Here is a 19691-nt window from a genome sequence, read left to right as displayed (position 1 = left end):
GCTTGGAGGTGGGCACATCATGGTGAGGGGCAGTTTTCCAACAGACAGCACTTCATGTGACTGAAGGAAGGATGAATGGACAAATGTACAGAGACATTCTTGATATTAAAAAAAATCTTGCTAGCATCTACCAGGATGATGAAGATGAAATGTGGTTGGACATTTCAGCAAGACAATGATCTCAAAAACACAAACAAAGAAAACAAAAATGGCCCAGCCAATCACCTGACCTGAATCCTATAGGAAATTCAAAGGGAACCTGTTAGCAGGGTTGTGCATAGTAACCTTCAGTGTCAGGTTGGCGCCGTTAGGGTACGTGCACACGTTGTGGATTTGCCTGTGGAATTTTCTGTGCGGATTCTGCATCTCTTGGCAGAAAGCGCAGGTCAAAATCTGCACTTTTTTTACGCGGATTTTGTGCTAATTTCATGCGTTTTTACCCCTGCGGATTTCTATTATGGAATGGGTGCAGAAACGCTGCAGATCCGCACAAAGAATTGAAATGCTCCTTCTTTTAATCCGCTGCCTTTTCTGTGCGGAATTTTCCGCACCATTAGCACAGCATTTTTTTTTCCATTGATTTACATAGTACTGTAAATCACTTGCGGATCTGCAGCGTTTCTGCGTGGAAAAAAAACGCGGATCCGCAGGAAATCTGCAACGTGTGCACATACCCTTATACTGAATAAAATGTTACCTTGGTTGATGAAATCTGCCTTGTGCCTGTTTCTCAATCTTTATTTTCAGTTTTGTGTTAATGATATGCCTGTGCATTCTGTGTTCTGGGAATGGGGCAGCAAAGCCGCAGGTGGGTCAGAATGCTTTACTGACCCTTTCTATCACAGAAAGGACTCACAGTGGGCTTGTGAGCATCAGAACTGGACCAAAGAGCAGCGGGGCACCGTGGCTTGGTCTTATTCATAGTGTTATACATCATGTGTGGGACGGAGATAGCACCAGGATGCACTACAGGAAGATGGCCATCTGGCATAGGCAGTGTAATACTGCCGGCAATGTTCAACAAGGAAACCTTGTATCCTTTCATCTTCATATGGATGAGTACACATCACCAATCTGAGGCTGCCTTTTTCATTTGAGTAGGCAGCCCCACATTGGTGATTTTTCTAAATATCAAGTATAACAAAACCCCTCAGAAGGATTTCTAATGTTCCCCGAAAGGGACCGACTTGTGAAAGCCAGGCCTGAACTTCAGGGTTGTGGCATCCAAGCATGCAGAGCGGGATACAACAATCCTCCATGGCTGCTCTTGCCATGAAATGGTGCAGCGTTTTTCCTGCCAACACACTGTTTTTTGCTGCAGAAATATCTGCTGTGAGTATTCAACATAAATACCTTAAAGCAGCAGCTTTGCATTACAATCTCAGATGGCCGTTACAATTAAAGTAAGGAAGCTTTTCTATTTACTGACCTGTTCCCACTTGGATACTGCACCACAATATCATGATCTTCATCAATGCCGCAGACAGTGCCCGTGGTAGTTAATGTTTCAAACATGCCATCAGTCCATCCACCGTGGCCATGCTGCAACGACTGGACGATTTCCAACTCCAAATCAATATTTACAAGGTCTCCAATAAGCAGGCCTCCAGGGTTACGATTACCGTTTTGCTCACCTAAACATCACAAAAAATAATTACACAATCCTTAGGAGGACAGGATTTATTTCCTCAAGGGCAAAAAGTATTAATAATTCAGTGATGAAATCTGAAATTAAAGCTGTTGATACAAGTGCGGTTATTGAATGGAAATGAAGTGTAAATTGGCCAAGTGTAGCATGAAAACCCAAAGTGTTTGCCGATAATCCTTCCAAAATGGCAAAGATTATTATATCATATTGAATTGTAAGGTCAGAAGTAAATCACTGGCGATCCTTATTGGGCTCTGCATGTGAACAGCTTCTAACTATAGCAACAGTCTGTAATGGAGCCTGCAACTACATGTGGAGGTCCACAGACCAGGAGAAGGAGGTGGTGGGGACAGCCGGCTCTGCAGGCTAGCACATAACGCCGGGGGGAGGACAGCACGCTTATTAATATTTCCCTAACAATAACATTTCAGCAGAACGGACATGACAGCAAATGACCACAAAACTTACCCAGGACAGGACAATGGTCTCTGTAAAACGAACCTCCTTTGGCATCTTGCACACATTTCAGGTCAGACTGAAATAAATATTTCATCCAGTAAGTAAATACATAAACACATCGAAAACACTAATATATAATGGAAAACAGATGCTCTGCTGGAAACTTCTAGAATGCAATTCATACAAGCAATGTTCAAAATACACAACACACATAAAAATACTAATTAAGCCCAAGCAGACTTACAACTAATTCACACAGCAGTATTCTAGTCAGTATTCTGCACCTTGTCAGTTCTACTCCTGTGGTTTTGGCTTACAAATATTGATGTAAAATACTAACCAAATACTGCTGTGTGAATGAAGCCTTAGGTCAGGGGGCCCCAGCCTGTTTGTCTTGGGAGCCATGTGGCTCACAGGCCCTTGATGTGTACTTCTTGGCTATCTGCCAGCTCGGTGCATTAGGACCAGGCCTAGCAAACAGTTCAGAAAGGCAGATCTCCATATGGTGACTTTGCGTGGCCCCCCGCACAGAAAAACATATGGATGAGCCTATAGTGGCCTCAGGGGTGCAGAAAGAATTGGAGATAGGATGATATGGTCAGTCACGGGGTGGCTGACGCTGGGTGCAATAGTGTGTTTGATACAAGAATAGCGAATGGGAGTAAGATGGAGACCCCTGGGTGTAAGTATATGACCTCCGTGTGATTTCTGTGCGAACGCTTCGGCTGTCATTATACCGGTAATGGAGGCTCTGGGTGTCACTACTGTGAAGGACATGGAGAAGCAAGAGCTGGATGTCACTACTCAGGGGACTCGTCAAGTGGCCAGCGACCATCTAACAAAGCTGAATGTGGCCATCAAGGTAAGAAAGGTTTGAGGCAACTGCCTCAGACTGTGACACACCCATAGGCTACCATAGTCCAAAAGCATGCCAAATCAGTCCTGCAGTAAATGGGTTGTCCATTACTCTGAGAAGCCGCTCTCTAGCAATGTCGGCACTTGGCCAGTCAGTGTTCGCTTGGCATAACAAGGTTATGTGAATGACGGCAAAACTAGCACTAACAAACGAGAAACAAAGGATTTCAAGAGATTGTCCACAACCCTACCTCAGTTACTGTATTTGTGACAAATGCTTAACGATAATGCCCCTAAATATCCCCATATTCCTTTTCTGCCAGCTTCATGTTACTTTACACCTTTTTGCTTCACTTCCTGCTCCCTGGCATCAGTTCTGAGGTCACGGGGTTCACTTCCTTCTTGGAATCCTCTGCTCATTCTTACTACATTTCCCATCACTCCTTGTGCTCATACAGGGGAGAGCTGTGTCTGCAGCAGCATGCACAGGAGCAGTGTGAGCCCACTCCCACACATACACCAAGCTATGCCAACCCATCAGTCTCCAGAGCCAGGACTGTGACATCACAGGGAGACAGGGGATTATCATCCAGAGATCATGCTGACCAAGGGAGCAGCTCAGGTTACAAGCAAGGTATTTAGAGAAGCGCTTATCTATGCCAGTTAATTCACATGTAAGAAACTTGTAAAGTAGTGATTAACCCCTCTAAAGTAGTAGTGGTTCAAGTAAGAGACAGCCCCTTTAATTTCACAGATGTTTTTCCTTTTTTTTTTTTTTGCTGTACTGAAACATTTAAGTGTGTATGTTATTTAGTACAAAAGCTGTTACCCTGACTTTAGTATGCATCTATTTACACTGAAAACCAGAATGAAGATATAGTAAGTGTGGCATCTGATGGATATTTGTTAGCAGCACAGAGCCCATATGTCTGACAGGGAGAAGGAAGACATAAATCAACAGTATAAAAAAAAAAAGTGGTGTGAACACAACCTATCTGCGACTGACCTCAATAACTCAACTAGAGCAATCTTCAGTTCCGCTAACAAAAGATTGATTCGGTCTTCTCCACAGAACAAGGCTGTATTGTGGCTGAACAGTAACCACAGTAAGACAATCCACACAGCATGTGGATGACGGCAGAGTCCTGTCTGAAGAGTTCTGTGTGAACGCTGCATGCGAGGCAGAGTCCTGTCTGAAGAGTTCTGTTTGAACGCTGCATGCGAGGCAGAGTCCTGTCTGAAGAGTTCTGTGTGAACGCTGCATGCGAGGCAGAGTCCTGTCTGAAGAGTTCTGTGTGAACGCTACATGGGAGGCAGAATCCTGTCTGAAGAGTTCTGTGTGAACGCTGCATGCGAGGCAGAGTCCTGTCTGAAGAGTTCTGTGTGAACACTGCATGCGAGGCAGAGTCCTGTCTGAAGAGTTCTGTGTGAACGCTGCATGCGAGGCAGAGTCCTGTCTGAAGAGTTCTGTGTGAACGCTGCATGCGAAGCAGAGTCCTGTCTGAAGAGTTCTGTGTGAACGCTGCATGCGAGGCAGAGTCCTGTCTGAAGAGTTCTGTGTGAACGCTGCATGCGAGGCAGAGTCCTGTCTGAAGAGTTCTGTGTGAACGCTGCATGCGAAGCAGAGTCCTGTCTGAAGAGTTCTGTGTGAACGCTGCATGCGAGGCAGAGTCCTGTCTGAAGAGTTCTGTGTGAACGCTGCATGCGAGGCGCTGGTGATAATCTGCATGTGGAATCTAGCTAAGCAGGACACTGGTCTGTCAGTCTGTGGCGCCCGTCTTCCCATCCGTCATTTACAACAAATCGTCCTGTTACTGCATACACACTTTTCAATTAATCCAAAGATCATATTAAGAGGAATAACGCCATATTTATATATAGTAAAACCAGACTACACGTGTCCTGTTTGAAGTAGTAAATTTCACCTTTCAAGTGATTCTGTCAGGTCCCTAATGCTACCAGGAGACAAAACATCAAGAAATATACTAATGGATATTTTTTCCAGCCAGGCTATTCACAGAAATCAGAGTGAGGCTAGACAGAATAAAATGTAAGCTTTAGGGTATGTTTACTCTGGGCGTTTTTGCTGCTTTTTCTGGCTGTGTTGTTCTATGCTAAGCCTATGAGATTTCAGAAATCTCATGCACACACATTGGTTTTTTTGTCATCAGGATTTTGTGCTTTGCTGCTTTTTTTGGACGTAGGGCATGTCACTTTCAGTGTTTTTGCAGCGTTTTTCACCCAATGGGTGTTGAAAACACACTACAAAAAGGCAGCAAAAAAGCAGATATTATTTGCAGCGTTTTTGCTGCAGAAAAGTCATGGACATTAGCATGGACAAAGGACACAAGTTAGCCCAAAAAATGCACCAAAAACACACCTAAACCTTCGCTTTTGCAGCAGCTTCTTTCCTGCCAAGAAATCAAGTTTTGCTGCAGAAAAAAAAAGCAAAAATGCCCAGTGTGAACTTACCCTAACTCAGATCTTTGAAACACACACAATGCCTGTAAAGTCCATGCCTTTCCTTTCTCTCAAGGCAAACCCATGAGTGGCAAAACCAATATTATAATGCAACACTGCTGATCAGGCACTACTGGAATCAATCAGCCATAATCACAAATATTGGCAATCAAAAAAAGTTCACATGAAGGATCCACAATAAACCTGATTGGTCAATTCTGAAATTTAAAAAAGTTCATATTTCATGTCTTGATATCCCAGTTTTTGGGTGGGTCACCATAGAGAGTAGACATTTGTGCAATCCAAAGACCTAATGGTGATATCCAACAACACATCAAAAAGGAAACGGATTAGAAAATATTTCTTCTTTATTTCACATGGCTAAAAACATATTACAAATTAGACTAAAATCTCACCAATGAGTTTTGAACAAAGTTCTTACTCATAAGAAGAAATATTTTCTAATTGTTTTCCTTTTTCACATGCTGTTGGATATCACCATTTGTATTTTGCCGTTTTCAGCTGTTCCCCACAGATCGTGATCACTTTTGTTTGCACCGTCTTGAGATGTGAGGTAGGCGGCTTCTATCCGCTATGGCAGAGCTGGGATTAGATTAATCTTTTTTTATCTTATCCAGTGAATGGCTCATCTCCTCTAGGCCTCTAAGGCCTAGTGGGGGCTAATAGTCACAGGATAGCTCAACCTGTTAGGGTACCGTCACACAGTGGCATTTTGATCGCTACGACGGCACGATTTGCGACGTTCCAGCGATATATCCGTGACGTTCCAGCGATCTCGCTGTGTCTGACACGCTCCTGCGATCAGGGACCCCGCTGAGAATCGTACGTCGTAGCAGATCGTTTGAAACTTTCTTTCGTCGTCTAGTGTCCCGCTGTGGCGGCATGATCGCATGGTGTAACAAAGGTGTGCACGATATTGTATACGATGTGCGCATAGTAACCAACGGCTTCTACATCGCACATACGTCATGAAAGTATCGCTCCAGCGTCGTGCATTGTGAAGTGTGACCGCAGTCTACGACGCTGGAGCGATAATGGAGCGATGCTGGAGCGTCACGGATCGTGCCGTCGTAGCGACCAAAGTGCCACTGTGTGACGGTACCCCTACAGTCACAACTGAAACCTTCCCAGTAGGTGACACCACACCACACTGCAGAGTGATCAGATTTTTCCGTCCCAGACATTATTGGAGATCCCAGCGATCACTGAGCTAACATTATTTCCTATACAGCAAATAAGTGCTAGATATTAAAAGTGGGGAAATCTCTCATCTCCTTGCAAATTTGCCCATTGTCTAACAGTGAACCCATGCTGCCTTGCAGAAAACAAAATCTGGGTGTTCTAGGTCTGCAAAACGTTGAAGGAAGATTTCTTAACCCCTTAATGACCGCCAATACGCCTTTTAACTGACCTGAGATATAAGAGAATAGCCTCCCCATACAGGTGACAATCCAGCATCTGTCGGCTGTACACTATAGCTGACAACTTGCTGCATCAGCCACAATCAGTGTTTGCACCGTCCAAATCTGTTTAACCCCTTAGATGCTGCTGTAAATTGTGACTACATCATTATATATGGTTAACAGAATGTGGGGGCTTCTTCTTTATCCCAATTGGTGCCCTCAGATCATGATTTTGTGGTCCTGATGTTTGCCATGGCAATTCATGACCAAATAGCGGCCTTAGAGTCTGTCGGCTGTTGTAATCTGTTCAGAAGTTAGAGGCATTTAGGTGGTAAAAATACAATTTTTCATTTCTGTCATACCACATTGCATTAATTCCTGTAAAGCACCTGAAGGGTTAATAAACTACCTGACTGCAGTTTTTGATATGTCTGGGGGTGCTGTTTTTAAAATGGTATCACGTTTGGGGGTTTCCCAATATGTGAGACCCCTAAAGTCACTTCAAACCTGGATAGTCCCCTAAAAAAATAAATTTTGTAAATTTTCTTGAAAAAATGAAAAATTGCTGCTACAATTTTAAACCTCCTAAAATACTAACAAAATAAAATAACATTTTATAAATGATGCTGATGTAAAGCAGACATGTGGGAAATGTTATTTCTTAATGGTTTGCTGTGGTATGACCATCTGGATTAAAGGGATAATTATTCAAAGTTTGAAAATTGCTAATTTTTAACATTTTTCTCAAATTTGTGATTTTTTTTATAAATAAACACAAAACATATTGACCTAAATTTACCATTATCATAAAGTATAATGTGTCATGAAAAAACAATCTCAAAATCACTGGTATTTGTTGAAGCGTTGTAGAGTTATTACCACATAAAGTGACACTGGTCAGATTTCAAAAATTTGGCTCCGTCACTAAGGGGTTAAATGTACAAACTGGGGCAAATTTTTTGAAATTACTACATTTTTAGACAGTATAAGCTTAGAATAGATGGTCTTAAAATGCACCAAATTTATCACAGTGGCTAATGCTGTTTAATAAATGTGATGCACCTTCAAGTTGTCTAGTAAACTTCACATCAACTATTATTTGCGGTCTTTGCATCAGAAATATGCGCAATAACAGTGAATGCCAGCATCGCTATGCAAAAAAGAATATCTAACACACAAAGTAATTTAAATGGAATCTGTCAGTAGGATCAACCCTCCTAAACTGTCTGTATGGACATGTAGGTCATAGGAAGCTGAATAAAACATCCCTGTGACATCTGTGATCCGATATCTTATTCCAGAGAAATCAATGTTTTTCTTTTATGTGAATAACCTCTTCCTTCCCGAAAGATAGCTCTGCCTCCAGAGATTATTTTACATGAAGGGGGACTTACCAGTGTGAGACAAGTAACTAACACTGAACAGGAGAAGTGAACTTTGTCTCCTTACAAACACATTTTTTGCAGCTCTTCAAGCTCTGCTGCATTGTAACAATATTACACCTGTCTGCCTGTAAGATGGAAGCCGAGAGGAACCTGCAGAGGTGTCCGGTATAATCACACACAGCTCTGCAGTGAGATCGGGAGGCAGCGATGTCTTCCAGGCAACATCCTCGCCAGAGACTGGAAGAGTTCATTTATATAAAGTGATAAGATGATTTATCTTCAACAAGGCATCTGATATGAGGCATACAGGCATCACTCTCCTAAGAAGTCTATAACCTGTATGCCCATATTAACCCCTTACTGACATCGGACGTACTAATACGCCGATGTCAGTATCCCCAGCTTTGATGTGGGCTTTGAACAGCTGACATGTGCCCTCAATAGGCGCTGGTGGAATCGCGATCCACACGCGCCTATTAACTAGCTAAATGCTGCTGTCAAACTTTGACAGTGGCATTTAAATTGCGCTTCCGGCCATCGGGCAGGAAATACGTGCACCGCTGACCCCCGTCAAGTGATCAGGGGTCATAGGTTAGTCGGCATGACAACCAGAGGTCTACTCGAGACCTCTATGGTTGTCAGTGCCGGACTGCTGTGAGCGCCACCCAGTGGTCGGCGCTCATAGCAAGTCAGGAATTCTCCTACATAGAGCATGACCATCTGACCATCGCCTCTATGTAACAGAGCCAATTGAGTTGTGCCAGCTTCTAGTCTCCTATGGAGACTATTGAAGCATGGCAAAAAGTAAACATGCCATTGAAGCATGGCAGAAGAAAAAAAAAATGTGTTTAAAAATATAAAAATATTGTCACATTCAGAATCGCCAGATCAATTTAAAAAAAAAGCATTAACCTGATCACTAAACGGCGTTGCGAGGAAAAAAAAAAGTCATAACTCCAAAATTACATTTTTTTGGTCGCCGCAACATTGCATTAAAATGCAATAACAGGCAATCAAAAGATCGTATCTGCACCGAAATGGTATCATTAAAAAAATAAAAAAAGACAGCTCAGTGCGCAAAAAATAAGCCCTCACCCAACCCGAGAACACTAAAAATGGAGAAGCTACGGGTATCTGAAAAGTGCACAATTTTTTTAAAATTTTAGAAAAAATTTTAATTTTTTTGTACCACAAGATACAAAATAACCTAGACATGTTTGGTGTCACAGCCACTTAAAAGGTACAGTACTCACTTTTTTCTTTCAGCTTCACTGATTCCTGCATTTATAGAATCCCATATTCTTTTTCATGTCCAACTTTTGACATAATGCAAGCAGCACATGTTGTTAATAGGCTTCAGTTGAGGACTTTTTTCATAGCACTAGCACTTTAATTACACATAGGTGATTATTATTATGTTGTTTGATGATAGGATATATATAACAGTGTTGCTGATGAGCCTATCATGTTGACTACTATACTACATATGGTACACCTTTATTGGAGGTATTTACCCCACGACTTAGGTTTTTTGAACATGTGCTTTCTACCTTTTATTTGATAGTAGCTCTATCCTTATAGATGGGTATTTGCCCTCACTGTTCTGTATCATTTTTTGGTTGTTATTTGTATATTGTTGTCCCCTTGTCAATCATTTTTTTTTATTATTCCCTTTAAAAATGTTATAATATTGTACTAATAAAATTGTCACTATTTTATGGCATATGGCTTCCTGTTCTATATTTTAAATGAATTTTAATTCTGATGACATAGGTAAACAGATATTTTGAGTACCGATTTTTGGATATAGACTTGCAGGTTAATATTATCCTGTTGCATTTACGACCTTATTGTGACGTCCACCAGTGATAATAGGGTCCTTGACATTGACTAATCTGTCCTCAGATGACAGACAAGAAGCATGCTGATGCCTACAAATACTAGCAGCCCCTGTGCTTGCCAATCATTCTCCACCTCAGCTCAGCAATAAGGCCTGCACTGCTATACTGTATAAGCGATTAGACCTGTCAAAGTGAAAGTCCCATAGAGGGACAAAGTGAATAAAAAAAATTGACAAAATCTTTAAAAAAAAAAAAAAAGTCAAAATAAAAAAAAATACAAATATGTTGTACCAATAAATACTTTTATAAAGAAAAAAAAAACAACCAAACAAAAAGTACACATATTTGGTATCGACTCAACATATAAAACTGCCCCACTACTTAACCCATTCTGCGAACACAGTGCAAAAAAAAAAAAAAGATTCTTTATCATTATACTGTTGAACAAAAAGTAGAATTAAACGCGATCAAAACGACGAATGGAAATAGAAATGGTATCACTGAAAACGTCATCTTGTCTTACAAAAAAAAAACAGCTCAGTCAGAGGAAAAATAAAGTTATAGCTCTCAGAATAATATTATGAAAAAATAATCTTTTTTCTATAAAATAGTTTTTATTGTGTAAAAGCGCCAAAACATAAAAAATTATATAAATGTGTAGCGCTGTAATCGTACTGACCTGAAGAATAAAGCTGCCTTATCAATTTTACCACGAGCGGAACGGCATTGAAAGAAAAAAAACAATGCCTGACTTGCTGGTTTCTGTTCATTCTGCCACCCAAATATCAGAAATAGTGATCAAAAAAGGTCACGTGACCGAAAATGGTACCAATGAAAACGTCAGCTCGTTCCCAAAAAACAAGCCATAACATGACTCTGTGGGACAAAATGTTGAAAAATTATATCTCTCAAAATACGGAGATGCAAAAAAAACTAGATTCTGAAATAAGCCAAACTAGGAAAAAAGAAAAAAAAAAACAGTGGGGAAAAAAGTACCGTATTTAGTCAACCACCAATTGTGCAAGTTCTCCCTCTTAAAAAGATGAGAGAGGCCTGTAATTGACATCATAGGTAGACCACAACTATGAGAGTCAAAATGAGAAAAATCAAGAAAATCACCTTGTATGATTTGGCAAGATTTATTTTCAAAATTATGGTGGAAAATAACTATTTGGTCATTAACAAAAGTTCATCTCAATATTTTGTTATATGTCCTTTTTTGGGATGACAGAGGTCAAACGTTTTCTGTAAGTCTTCACAAGGTCGGCACACACTGTTGGTGGTAAGTTGGCCCATTCCTCCATGCAGATCTCCTCTAGAGCAGTGATGTTTTGGGCCTGTCACTGGGCAACACTGACTTAACTCCCTCCAAAGGGTTTCTATGGGGTTGAGATCTGGAGACTGGCTAGGCCACTCCAGGACCTTCATATGCTTCTTATGAAGCCACTCCTTCGTTGCCCTGTTGGTGTGCTTGGGATCATTATCATGCTGAAAAACCCATCCATGCTTCATTTTCAATACCCTTGATGATGGAAGGAGGTTTGCACTCAAAATCTCACAATACATGGCCCCATTTATTCTTTCATGTACACAGATCAGTCGTCCCGGTCCCTTTGCAGATAAACAGCCCCAAAGCATGATGTTGCCACCCCCATGCTTCACAGTAGGTTTAGCGTTCTTTGGATGCAACTCCGCATTCTGTCTCCTCCAAACACAACGAGTTTTGTTTCTACCAACAGTTCTACTTTGGTTTCATCAGACCATATGACATTCTCCCAATACTCTTCTGGATAATCCAAATGCTCTCTAGCAAACTTCAGACATGTACTGGCTTGAGCAGGGGGACAAGTCTGGTACTGCAGGATCTGAGTCCCAGGTGGTGTAGTGTGTTACTGATGGTAGCCTTTGTTACGGTCGTCCCAGCTCTATGTTTGTAATTCACTACAATCCCCCTTGTGGTTCTGGGATTTTTGCTCACCTTTCTTGTGATCATTTTGACTCCACGGGTTGAGATCTTGCGTGGAGCCCCAGATCGAGGGAGATTATCAGCACATTCTTGTATGTCTTCCATTTTCATATCATTGCTACCATAGTTGACTTCTTCACACCAAGCTGCTTGCTTATTGCAGATTCAGTCTTTCGAGCCTGGTGCAAGGCTACACTTATTTGTGGTGCCCTTCGGCAGCTTTTGGTCTTCACCATAGTGGAGCTTGAAGTGTGACTGTTTGTGGTTGTGGACATGTGTCTTTTATACTGATAAGTTCAAACAGGTACCATTACTACAGGTAATGAGTGGAGGACAGATGAGCCTCTTAACCCCTTTCTGACATTAGACATACTATCCCGTCGAGGTGGGGTGGGGCCCTATGACCACCGACGGGATAGTACGTCATATGCGATCGGCAGCGCTCACGGGGGGAGCGCCGCCGATCGCGGCCGGGTGTCAGCTGTTTATCGCAGCTGACATCCGGCACTATGTGCCAGGAGCGGTCACGGACCGCCCCCGGCACATTAACCCCTAGCACACCTGCGGGCTTCCCTGAGCCCCCCGCAGCAACGCGATGAGGTCTTACCTCCCTCCCTGCCTGCTCCAGCCCCGGATCCAAGATGGCCGCGGATCCGGGTCCTGCAGGGAGGGAGGTGGCTTCACAGAGCCTGCTCAGAGCAGGCACTGTGAAGCCTGCAGCACTGTAAGTCAGATCAGTGATCTGACAGAGTGCTGTGCAAACTGTCTTATCATTGATCTGTGATGTCCCCCCCTGGGACAAAATAAAAAAGTTAAAAAAAAAAATTTCCAAATGTGTAAAAAAAAATAAAAAAAATTATTCCTAAATAATGAAAAAAAAAATATTATTCCCATAAATACATTTCTTCATCTAAATAAAAAAAACAAAACAATAAAGGTACACATATTTAGTATTGCCGCGTCCGTAATGACCCAACCCATAAAACTGGCCCACTAGTTAACCCCTTCAGTAAACACCGTAAGAAAAAAAAAAAAAAAAGAGGCAAAAAACAACGCTTTATTATCATACCGCCGAACAAAAAGTGGCATAACACGCGATCAAAAAGACAGATATAAATAACCATGGTACCGCTGAAAACGTCATCTTGTCCCGCAAAAAACGAGCCGCCGCCATACAGCATCATCAGCAAAAAAATAAAAAAGTTATAGTCCTGAGAATAAAACGATGCAAAAATAATTATTTTTTCTGTAAAATAGTTTTTATTGTATAAAAGCGCCAAAACATAAAAAAATGATATAAATGAGGTGACGCTGTAATCGTACTGACCCGACGAATAAAACTGCTTTATCAATTTTACCAAACGGGGAACGGTATAAACGCCTCCCCCAAAAGAATAAAAAGCGATCAAAAAATGTCACGTGCCCGAAAATGTTACCAATAAAAACGTCAACTCGTCTCGCAAAAAACAAGACCTCACATGACTCTGTGGACCAAAATATGGAAAAATTATAGCTCTCAAAATGTGGTAATGCAAAAAATATTTTTTGCACTAAAAAGCGTCTTTCAGTGTGTGACGGCTGCCAATCATAAAAATCCGCTAAAAAACTCGCTATAAAAGTAAATCAAACCACCCTTCATCACCCCCTTAGTTAGGGAAAAATTAAAAAAATGTATTTATTTCCATTTTCCCATTAGGGCTAGGGTTAGGGTTAGGGCTAGGGTTAGGGTTAGGGCTAGGGTTAGGGCTAGGGTTAGGGCTAGGGTTAGGGCTAGGGTTAGGGCTAGGGTTAGGGCTAGGGTTAGGGCTAGGGTTAGGGCTAGGGTTAGGGCTAGGGTTAGGGCTAGGGCTAGGGCTAGGGCTAGGGTTAGGGTTAGGGCTAGGGTTGGGGCTAGGGTTAGGGCTAGGGTTGGGGCTAGGGTTAGGGCTAGGGTTGGGGCTAGGGTTGGGGCTACAGTTAGGGTTGGGGCTAAAGTTAGGGTTAGGGTTTAGATTACATTTACAGCTGGGAATAGGGTTGGGATTAGGGTTAGGGGTGTGTCAGGGTTAGAGGTGTGGTTAGGGTTACTGTTGGAATTAGGGTTAGGGGTGTGTTTGGATTAGGGTTTCAGTTATAATTGGGGGGTTTCCACTGTTTAGGCACATCAGGGGCTCTCCAAACACGACATGGCGTCCGATCTCAATTCCAGCCAATTCTGTATTGAAAAAGTAAAACAGTGCTCCTTCCCTTCTGAGCTCTCCCGTGTGCCCAAACAGGGGTTTACCCCAACATATGGGGTATCAGCGTACTCAGGACAAATAGGACAACAACTTTTGGGGTCCAATTTCTCCTGTTACCTTTGGGAAAATACAAAACTGGGGGCTAAAAAATAATTTTCGTGGGGGAAAAAAAGATTTTTTATTTTCACGGCTCTGCGTTACAAACTGTAGTGAAACACTTGGGGGTTCAAAGCTCTAACAACACATCTAGATGAGTTCCTTAGGGTGTCTAGTTTCCAAAATGGTGTCACTTGTGGGGGGTTTCTACTGTTTAGGTACATTAGGGGCTCTGCAAACGCAATGTGACACCTGCAGACCATTCCATCTAAGTCTGCATTCCAAATGGAGCTCCTTCCCTTCCAAGCCCTCCATCGCCCAAACAGTGGTTCCCCCCCACTTATGGGGTATCAGCGCACTCAGGACAAATTGGACAACAAATTTTGGGGTCCAATTTCTCCTGTTACCCTCGGGAAAATACTAAACTGGGGGCTAAAAAATAATTTTTCTGGGAAAAAATGTTTGTTTTATTTTTCAGGGGCTCTCCAAACGCAACATGGTGTCCATCTCGATTCCAGTCAATTTTGCATTGAAAAGTCAAATGGTGCTCCTTCGCTTCCGAGCTCTGTCATGCGCCCAAACAGTGGTTTACCCCCACATATGGGGTATCTGTGTACTCAGGACAAATTGTACAACAACTTTTGGGGTCCATTTTCTCCTGTTACCCTTGTTAAAATAAAACAAATTGGAGCTGAAGTAAATTTTTTGTGAAAAAAAGTTAAATGTTCATTTTTATTTAAACATTCCAAAAATTCCTGTGAAGCACCAGAAGGGTTAATAAACTTCTTGAATATGGTTTTGAGCACCATGAGGGGTGCAGTTTTTAGAATGGTGTCACACTTGGGTATTTTCTATCATATAGACCCCTCAAAATGACTTCAAATGAGATGTGGTCCCTAAAAAAAAAATGGTGTAAAAATGAGAAATTGCTGGTCAACTTTTAACCCTTATAACTCCCTAACAAAAAAAAATTTTGGTTCTAAAATTGTGCTGATGTAAAGTAGACATGTGGGAAATATTACTTATTAAGTATTTTGTGTGACATATCTCTGTGATTTAATTGCATAAAAATTCAAAGTTGGAAAATTGCGAAATTTTCATAATTTTCGCCAAATTTCCGTTTTTTTCACAAATAAACGCAGTTACTATCAAAGAATTTTTACCACTATCATGAAGTACAATATGTCACTAGAAAACAATGTCAGAATCACTGGGATCCGTTGAAGCGTTCCAGAGTTATAACCTCAAAGGGACAGTGGTCAGAATTGTTAAAATTGGCCCGGTCCATAACGTGCAAACCACCCTTGGGGGTAAAGGGGTTAAAGAAGAAGTTACAGGTCTGTGAGAGCCAGAAATCTTGCATGTTTTTAGGTGACCAAATACTTATTTTTCACCATAATTTGGAAAATTAATCTTGCCAAATCAGACAAGGTGATTTTCTGGATTTGTTTTCTCATTTTGACTCTCATAGTTGTGGTCTACCTATGATGTCAAATTACTGGCCTCTCATCTTTTGAAGTGGGAAAACTTGCACTATTGGTGGCTGACTAAATACTTTTTTTCCCATTGTATATAAATCTGGTATCGCTGTAATTGCACCGACTCGAAGAATAAAGTTGTCTAATCCCTTATACCACATGAAGAACTGCGCAAAAAAATAAATAAAACCAATTCTTAACCTGCTACTGATTTGTTCAATCTGCCTCTTAAAGATCACAGTAAGGCTTGGCTCACATTTATCCTGAGCACTTACACCGTGGTTTCTGGGTAAATCTCTGAAATACGTGATTCAGACGGAACCCCCGGTGGAAGATTCCCTATAAGTAGGCAGATGGCGGCACTGTGGACACTGACAGACCTGTGATCTGGTAGTGTCCATCTCTTTAGGCGTGCATAAAAGCGAGGTCGGCCACAGTTTTGTGTACCTCTGAAAAGAACACCGCTGAACAGAGGCCAGACAGAGTACAATGTACCTCTACTGCCTCATAATAGTGAATGGATTTCTTGGGGTTTCATCTGAATCATGTCAATAAGAGATTTAGATAGAAACCCCAAAAGTAAATTTTCAGTGTAGAGCCCAGGATAAAAGTGATCCAAAACGTTATATAAAATGCTTCCAATACAGGCTTCAAATCAATCCAAAAAAATAATCAAGTCCCCACTAAGGTCCGTCATCTGTTAAAAGAAATATAGGGGGCTTCCACATAAAAAGGCTCTGGAAAAGCTAAATGGCTGCTCGCACCCAAAAGATATTCAGCAATTTCTGTGCTTGCAAATCCAAATTATCCCTCCCTTCTGAGCCCCAGCGTGTCTAAACCAGATTTAGCATCCAAATGTTTGGAATTTCTGTAGTGATGTGAGCCCGCCTAATTTACGGGTGCATGTCTCCAGAGGCATGAGTTGGGCACTACAACGTACTGGGCACTACAACGGCAGTCATTCACTGCTGCTTATTTCTGGAAAAGACCCATGGACTTAATCACTATACCTATAGATATACCCGCATGTGGATTTAATTTCCAAAAAGGGTCACTTGAGGGAGATTCTGCTCTTCTAGAAGTTAGGGGCTCTGTATATGGAGTCTGCAAACTATTATAGGAAAATCTGTGCTCCAGGAGGCAAATAGTGCTGCGTCCCTCCCGAGTCTTGCCATATATCTAAGCAATATTGTACCGCCACATATGGGGTATTTCTACATTCAGCAGAAAACGTGGGACACATTTTGGTGCCATTTCTACCTACGGTATTTCCCAGTGAGAAAACGTTACATCTGGGGCTAAAACAAAATTTTGGTGGTAAAAATGCAAGTATTTTTTCTTCATTGCCTAAGGGTATATACAATTCTGTGACAAACCAGTGGTGTCAATATGATCACTGCACCCCTACGTGAGTTCATTGAAAGGTCTAGTTTGTTCAATCTGGTCACTTATGGTGTTATTCTGGCCTCTCAGTGGCTCTGCCAATGGGACATGGCACCCTCAAACCAGTTCAGCAAAATCTCCAATATGGTGCTCCTTCCCTTCTGAGCTTTGTCCTGTGCCTCAAAAGTAGTTTACGATCATATATGGGATATCGGTGCAATCGGGAGAAATTGCCCAACAAATTCTGGGGCCCACTTTCTCCGGCTATCCTTGTGAAAATGAAAAAAGTTGGGGCTAAAACATTTTTGTGGGAAAAAAAATGTTTATCATTTTCACAGATCAACGTTGTGAAATGTGGGTTCAAGGTGCTCACCACACATCTAGATAAATTCCTTAAGGGGTCTAGTTTCCAAAATGGGGTCACTTATGGGGGCTTCCACTGTTTAGGCACATCAGGAGAACTCCAAACACAACATGACACATGCAGACAGTTCCATCAAAGTCTGCGTTCCAAAACATTACTCGTTCCTTTCAGAGCACTGCCATGAGTCCAAACAGTAGTTTTTCCCCACATATGGGGTATCGGCGTACTCAGGAGAAATTGCACAACAGATTTTAAGGTCCATTTTCTCCTGTTACCCTTGTGAAAAAAAAAAAAAATTGGAGCTAAAAACATTTCTGTAGGAAAAATGTCATCTTCTGTGAAGCATCTGGGGGGTTCAAGATGCTCACCACACATCTAGATAAGTTCCTTGAAGGGTCTAGTTTCCAAAATGGGATCACTTGTGGGGTGTATACACTGTTAAGACACATGGGGCACTCCAAATGGTACATGACGTCTGCTAATGATTCTAGCCAATTTTGACCTCCGAAAGTCAAATGGCGCTCCTTCCCTTCCAAGCCCTGCAGTGCGCACAAACAGTAATTTTGCCTCACAGTTGGGTTTTCAGCGTACTTAAGATAAATTGCACATCAAATTGTATGGTGCAATTTCTCCTTTTACCCTTGAGAAAATGCTAAATTTGGGGCTAAATGAACATTTTGTGGGAAAATTTTGATTTATTTTCACCGTTCCACATTATAAACTTCTGTGAAGCACCTGGGGGTTCAAGGTGTTCACCACCACACATCTAGACAAGTTCCTTGAGGACTCTAGTTTCCAACATAGGGTCACTTGAGGGGGGTTTACATTGTTTAGGCACATCAGAGGCTCTCCAAATGCAACATGGTGTACGCTAATTAAACCAGCAAATTTTGCATTCAAAAATGTCAAATGGGGCTCCATCCTTTCCGAGCTCTGCCGTGCACTCAAACAGTAGTTTCCACCAACATTTGGGGTATTCGCATACTCAGGGCAAATTTCAAAACAAATTTTGGTGTCCATTTTCTCCTGTTACCCTTAAATGTTGATTTTTTCCTTCCACATTCCATTACTTCCTGTGTAGCACCAGAAGAGTTAATAAACTTATCGAATGTGGTTTTGAGTATCTTGAGGGGTGCAGATTTTAGAATGGTGTCACTGTTGGGTATATTCTGTCAAATAGACCCAATAAAATCACTTCAAACGGAATGTGGGTCCCTAAAAAATGGTTAGGTAAATTTTGTTGTAAAAATTAGAAATCGATGGTCAACTTTTAACCCTTCTAACTTCCTAAAAAAAAAATTATGTTTCAAAAATTGTGCTCAAGTAAAATAGAAAAGTGTGAAATGTTATTAACTATTTTGTGTGACATTATTCTCTGATTTAAGGGCATACAAATTTAAAAAGTTTGAAAAGTGTGAAATTTTCACAAAATTTTAATTTTTTTCACAAATAACGCATATTGAACAAATTTTACCAATATCATGAAGTACAATATGTCACGAAGAATCAGTGGGATACGTTGAAGTGTTCCAGAGTTATTACCACACTAGCTGAAGAGCCCGGCGTTGCCTGGGCATAGTAAATATCTGTGGTTAGTTATAGCACGTCACTTCTCTTATTTTCCCATCACGCATCTCATTTTCCCAATCACATCTCTCATTTTCTCCCTCACACCTCTCATTTTCTCCCTCACTCCTCTCATTCCCCCCTAACACTTGTCATTTTGACCTCACATCTGTCATTTTCCGATCACTCCACTATTTTCCCTCACTCCTCTCATTTTGCACTCACACCTTTTCATTTTCACCTCACACCTCTCATTTTCACCTCAGTATATACATGTTTGTCATCTCCCTTATATATAGTATACACCTGTATGTCATCTCCTGTATATAGTATATACCTGTATGTCATCTTCCATGTATATAGTATATACCTGCTGTGTGTCATCTCCCCTGTATATAGTATATACCTGTATGTCATCTCCTCCTATATATAGTATATACCTGTATGTCATCTCCTCCTATATATAGTATATACCTGTATGTCATCTCCTTCTATATATAGTATATACCTGTGTGTCATCTCCCCTGTATATAGTATATATCTGTGT

The 19691-nt window shown here is 41.4% G+C and overlaps 1 protein-coding gene across 2 annotated transcripts in view; it reads right to left on the bottom strand.

The window, feature by feature from the left end:
• Nucleotides 1-19691, bottom strand: part of MIB1 (MIB E3 ubiquitin protein ligase 1) — a 183087-nt gene that overhangs the window by 125531 nt on the left and 37865 nt on the right. For both annotated transcript variants that reach the window (XM_069731178.1, XM_069731179.1), the window contains exons 5-6: nt 2117-2183; nt 1430-1634 (exon numbers count right to left, since the gene is read on the bottom strand). In XM_069731178.1, coding sequence (XP_069587279.1) covers nt 1430-1634; nt 2117-2183 — 272 coding nt within the window. The remainder of the gene's footprint in view (nt 1-1429; nt 1635-2116; nt 2184-19691) is intronic.

Source organism: Ranitomeya imitator, chromosome 6, assembly GCF_032444005.1.
Source record: "Ranitomeya imitator isolate aRanImi1 chromosome 6, aRanImi1.pri, whole genome shotgun sequence".
Lineage (NCBI taxonomy): Eukaryota > Metazoa > Chordata > Amphibia > Anura > Dendrobatidae > Ranitomeya > Ranitomeya imitator.
Note: the sequence above shows the minus strand (reverse complement) of the source record. Positions and strands in the feature narration are given on the sequence as shown.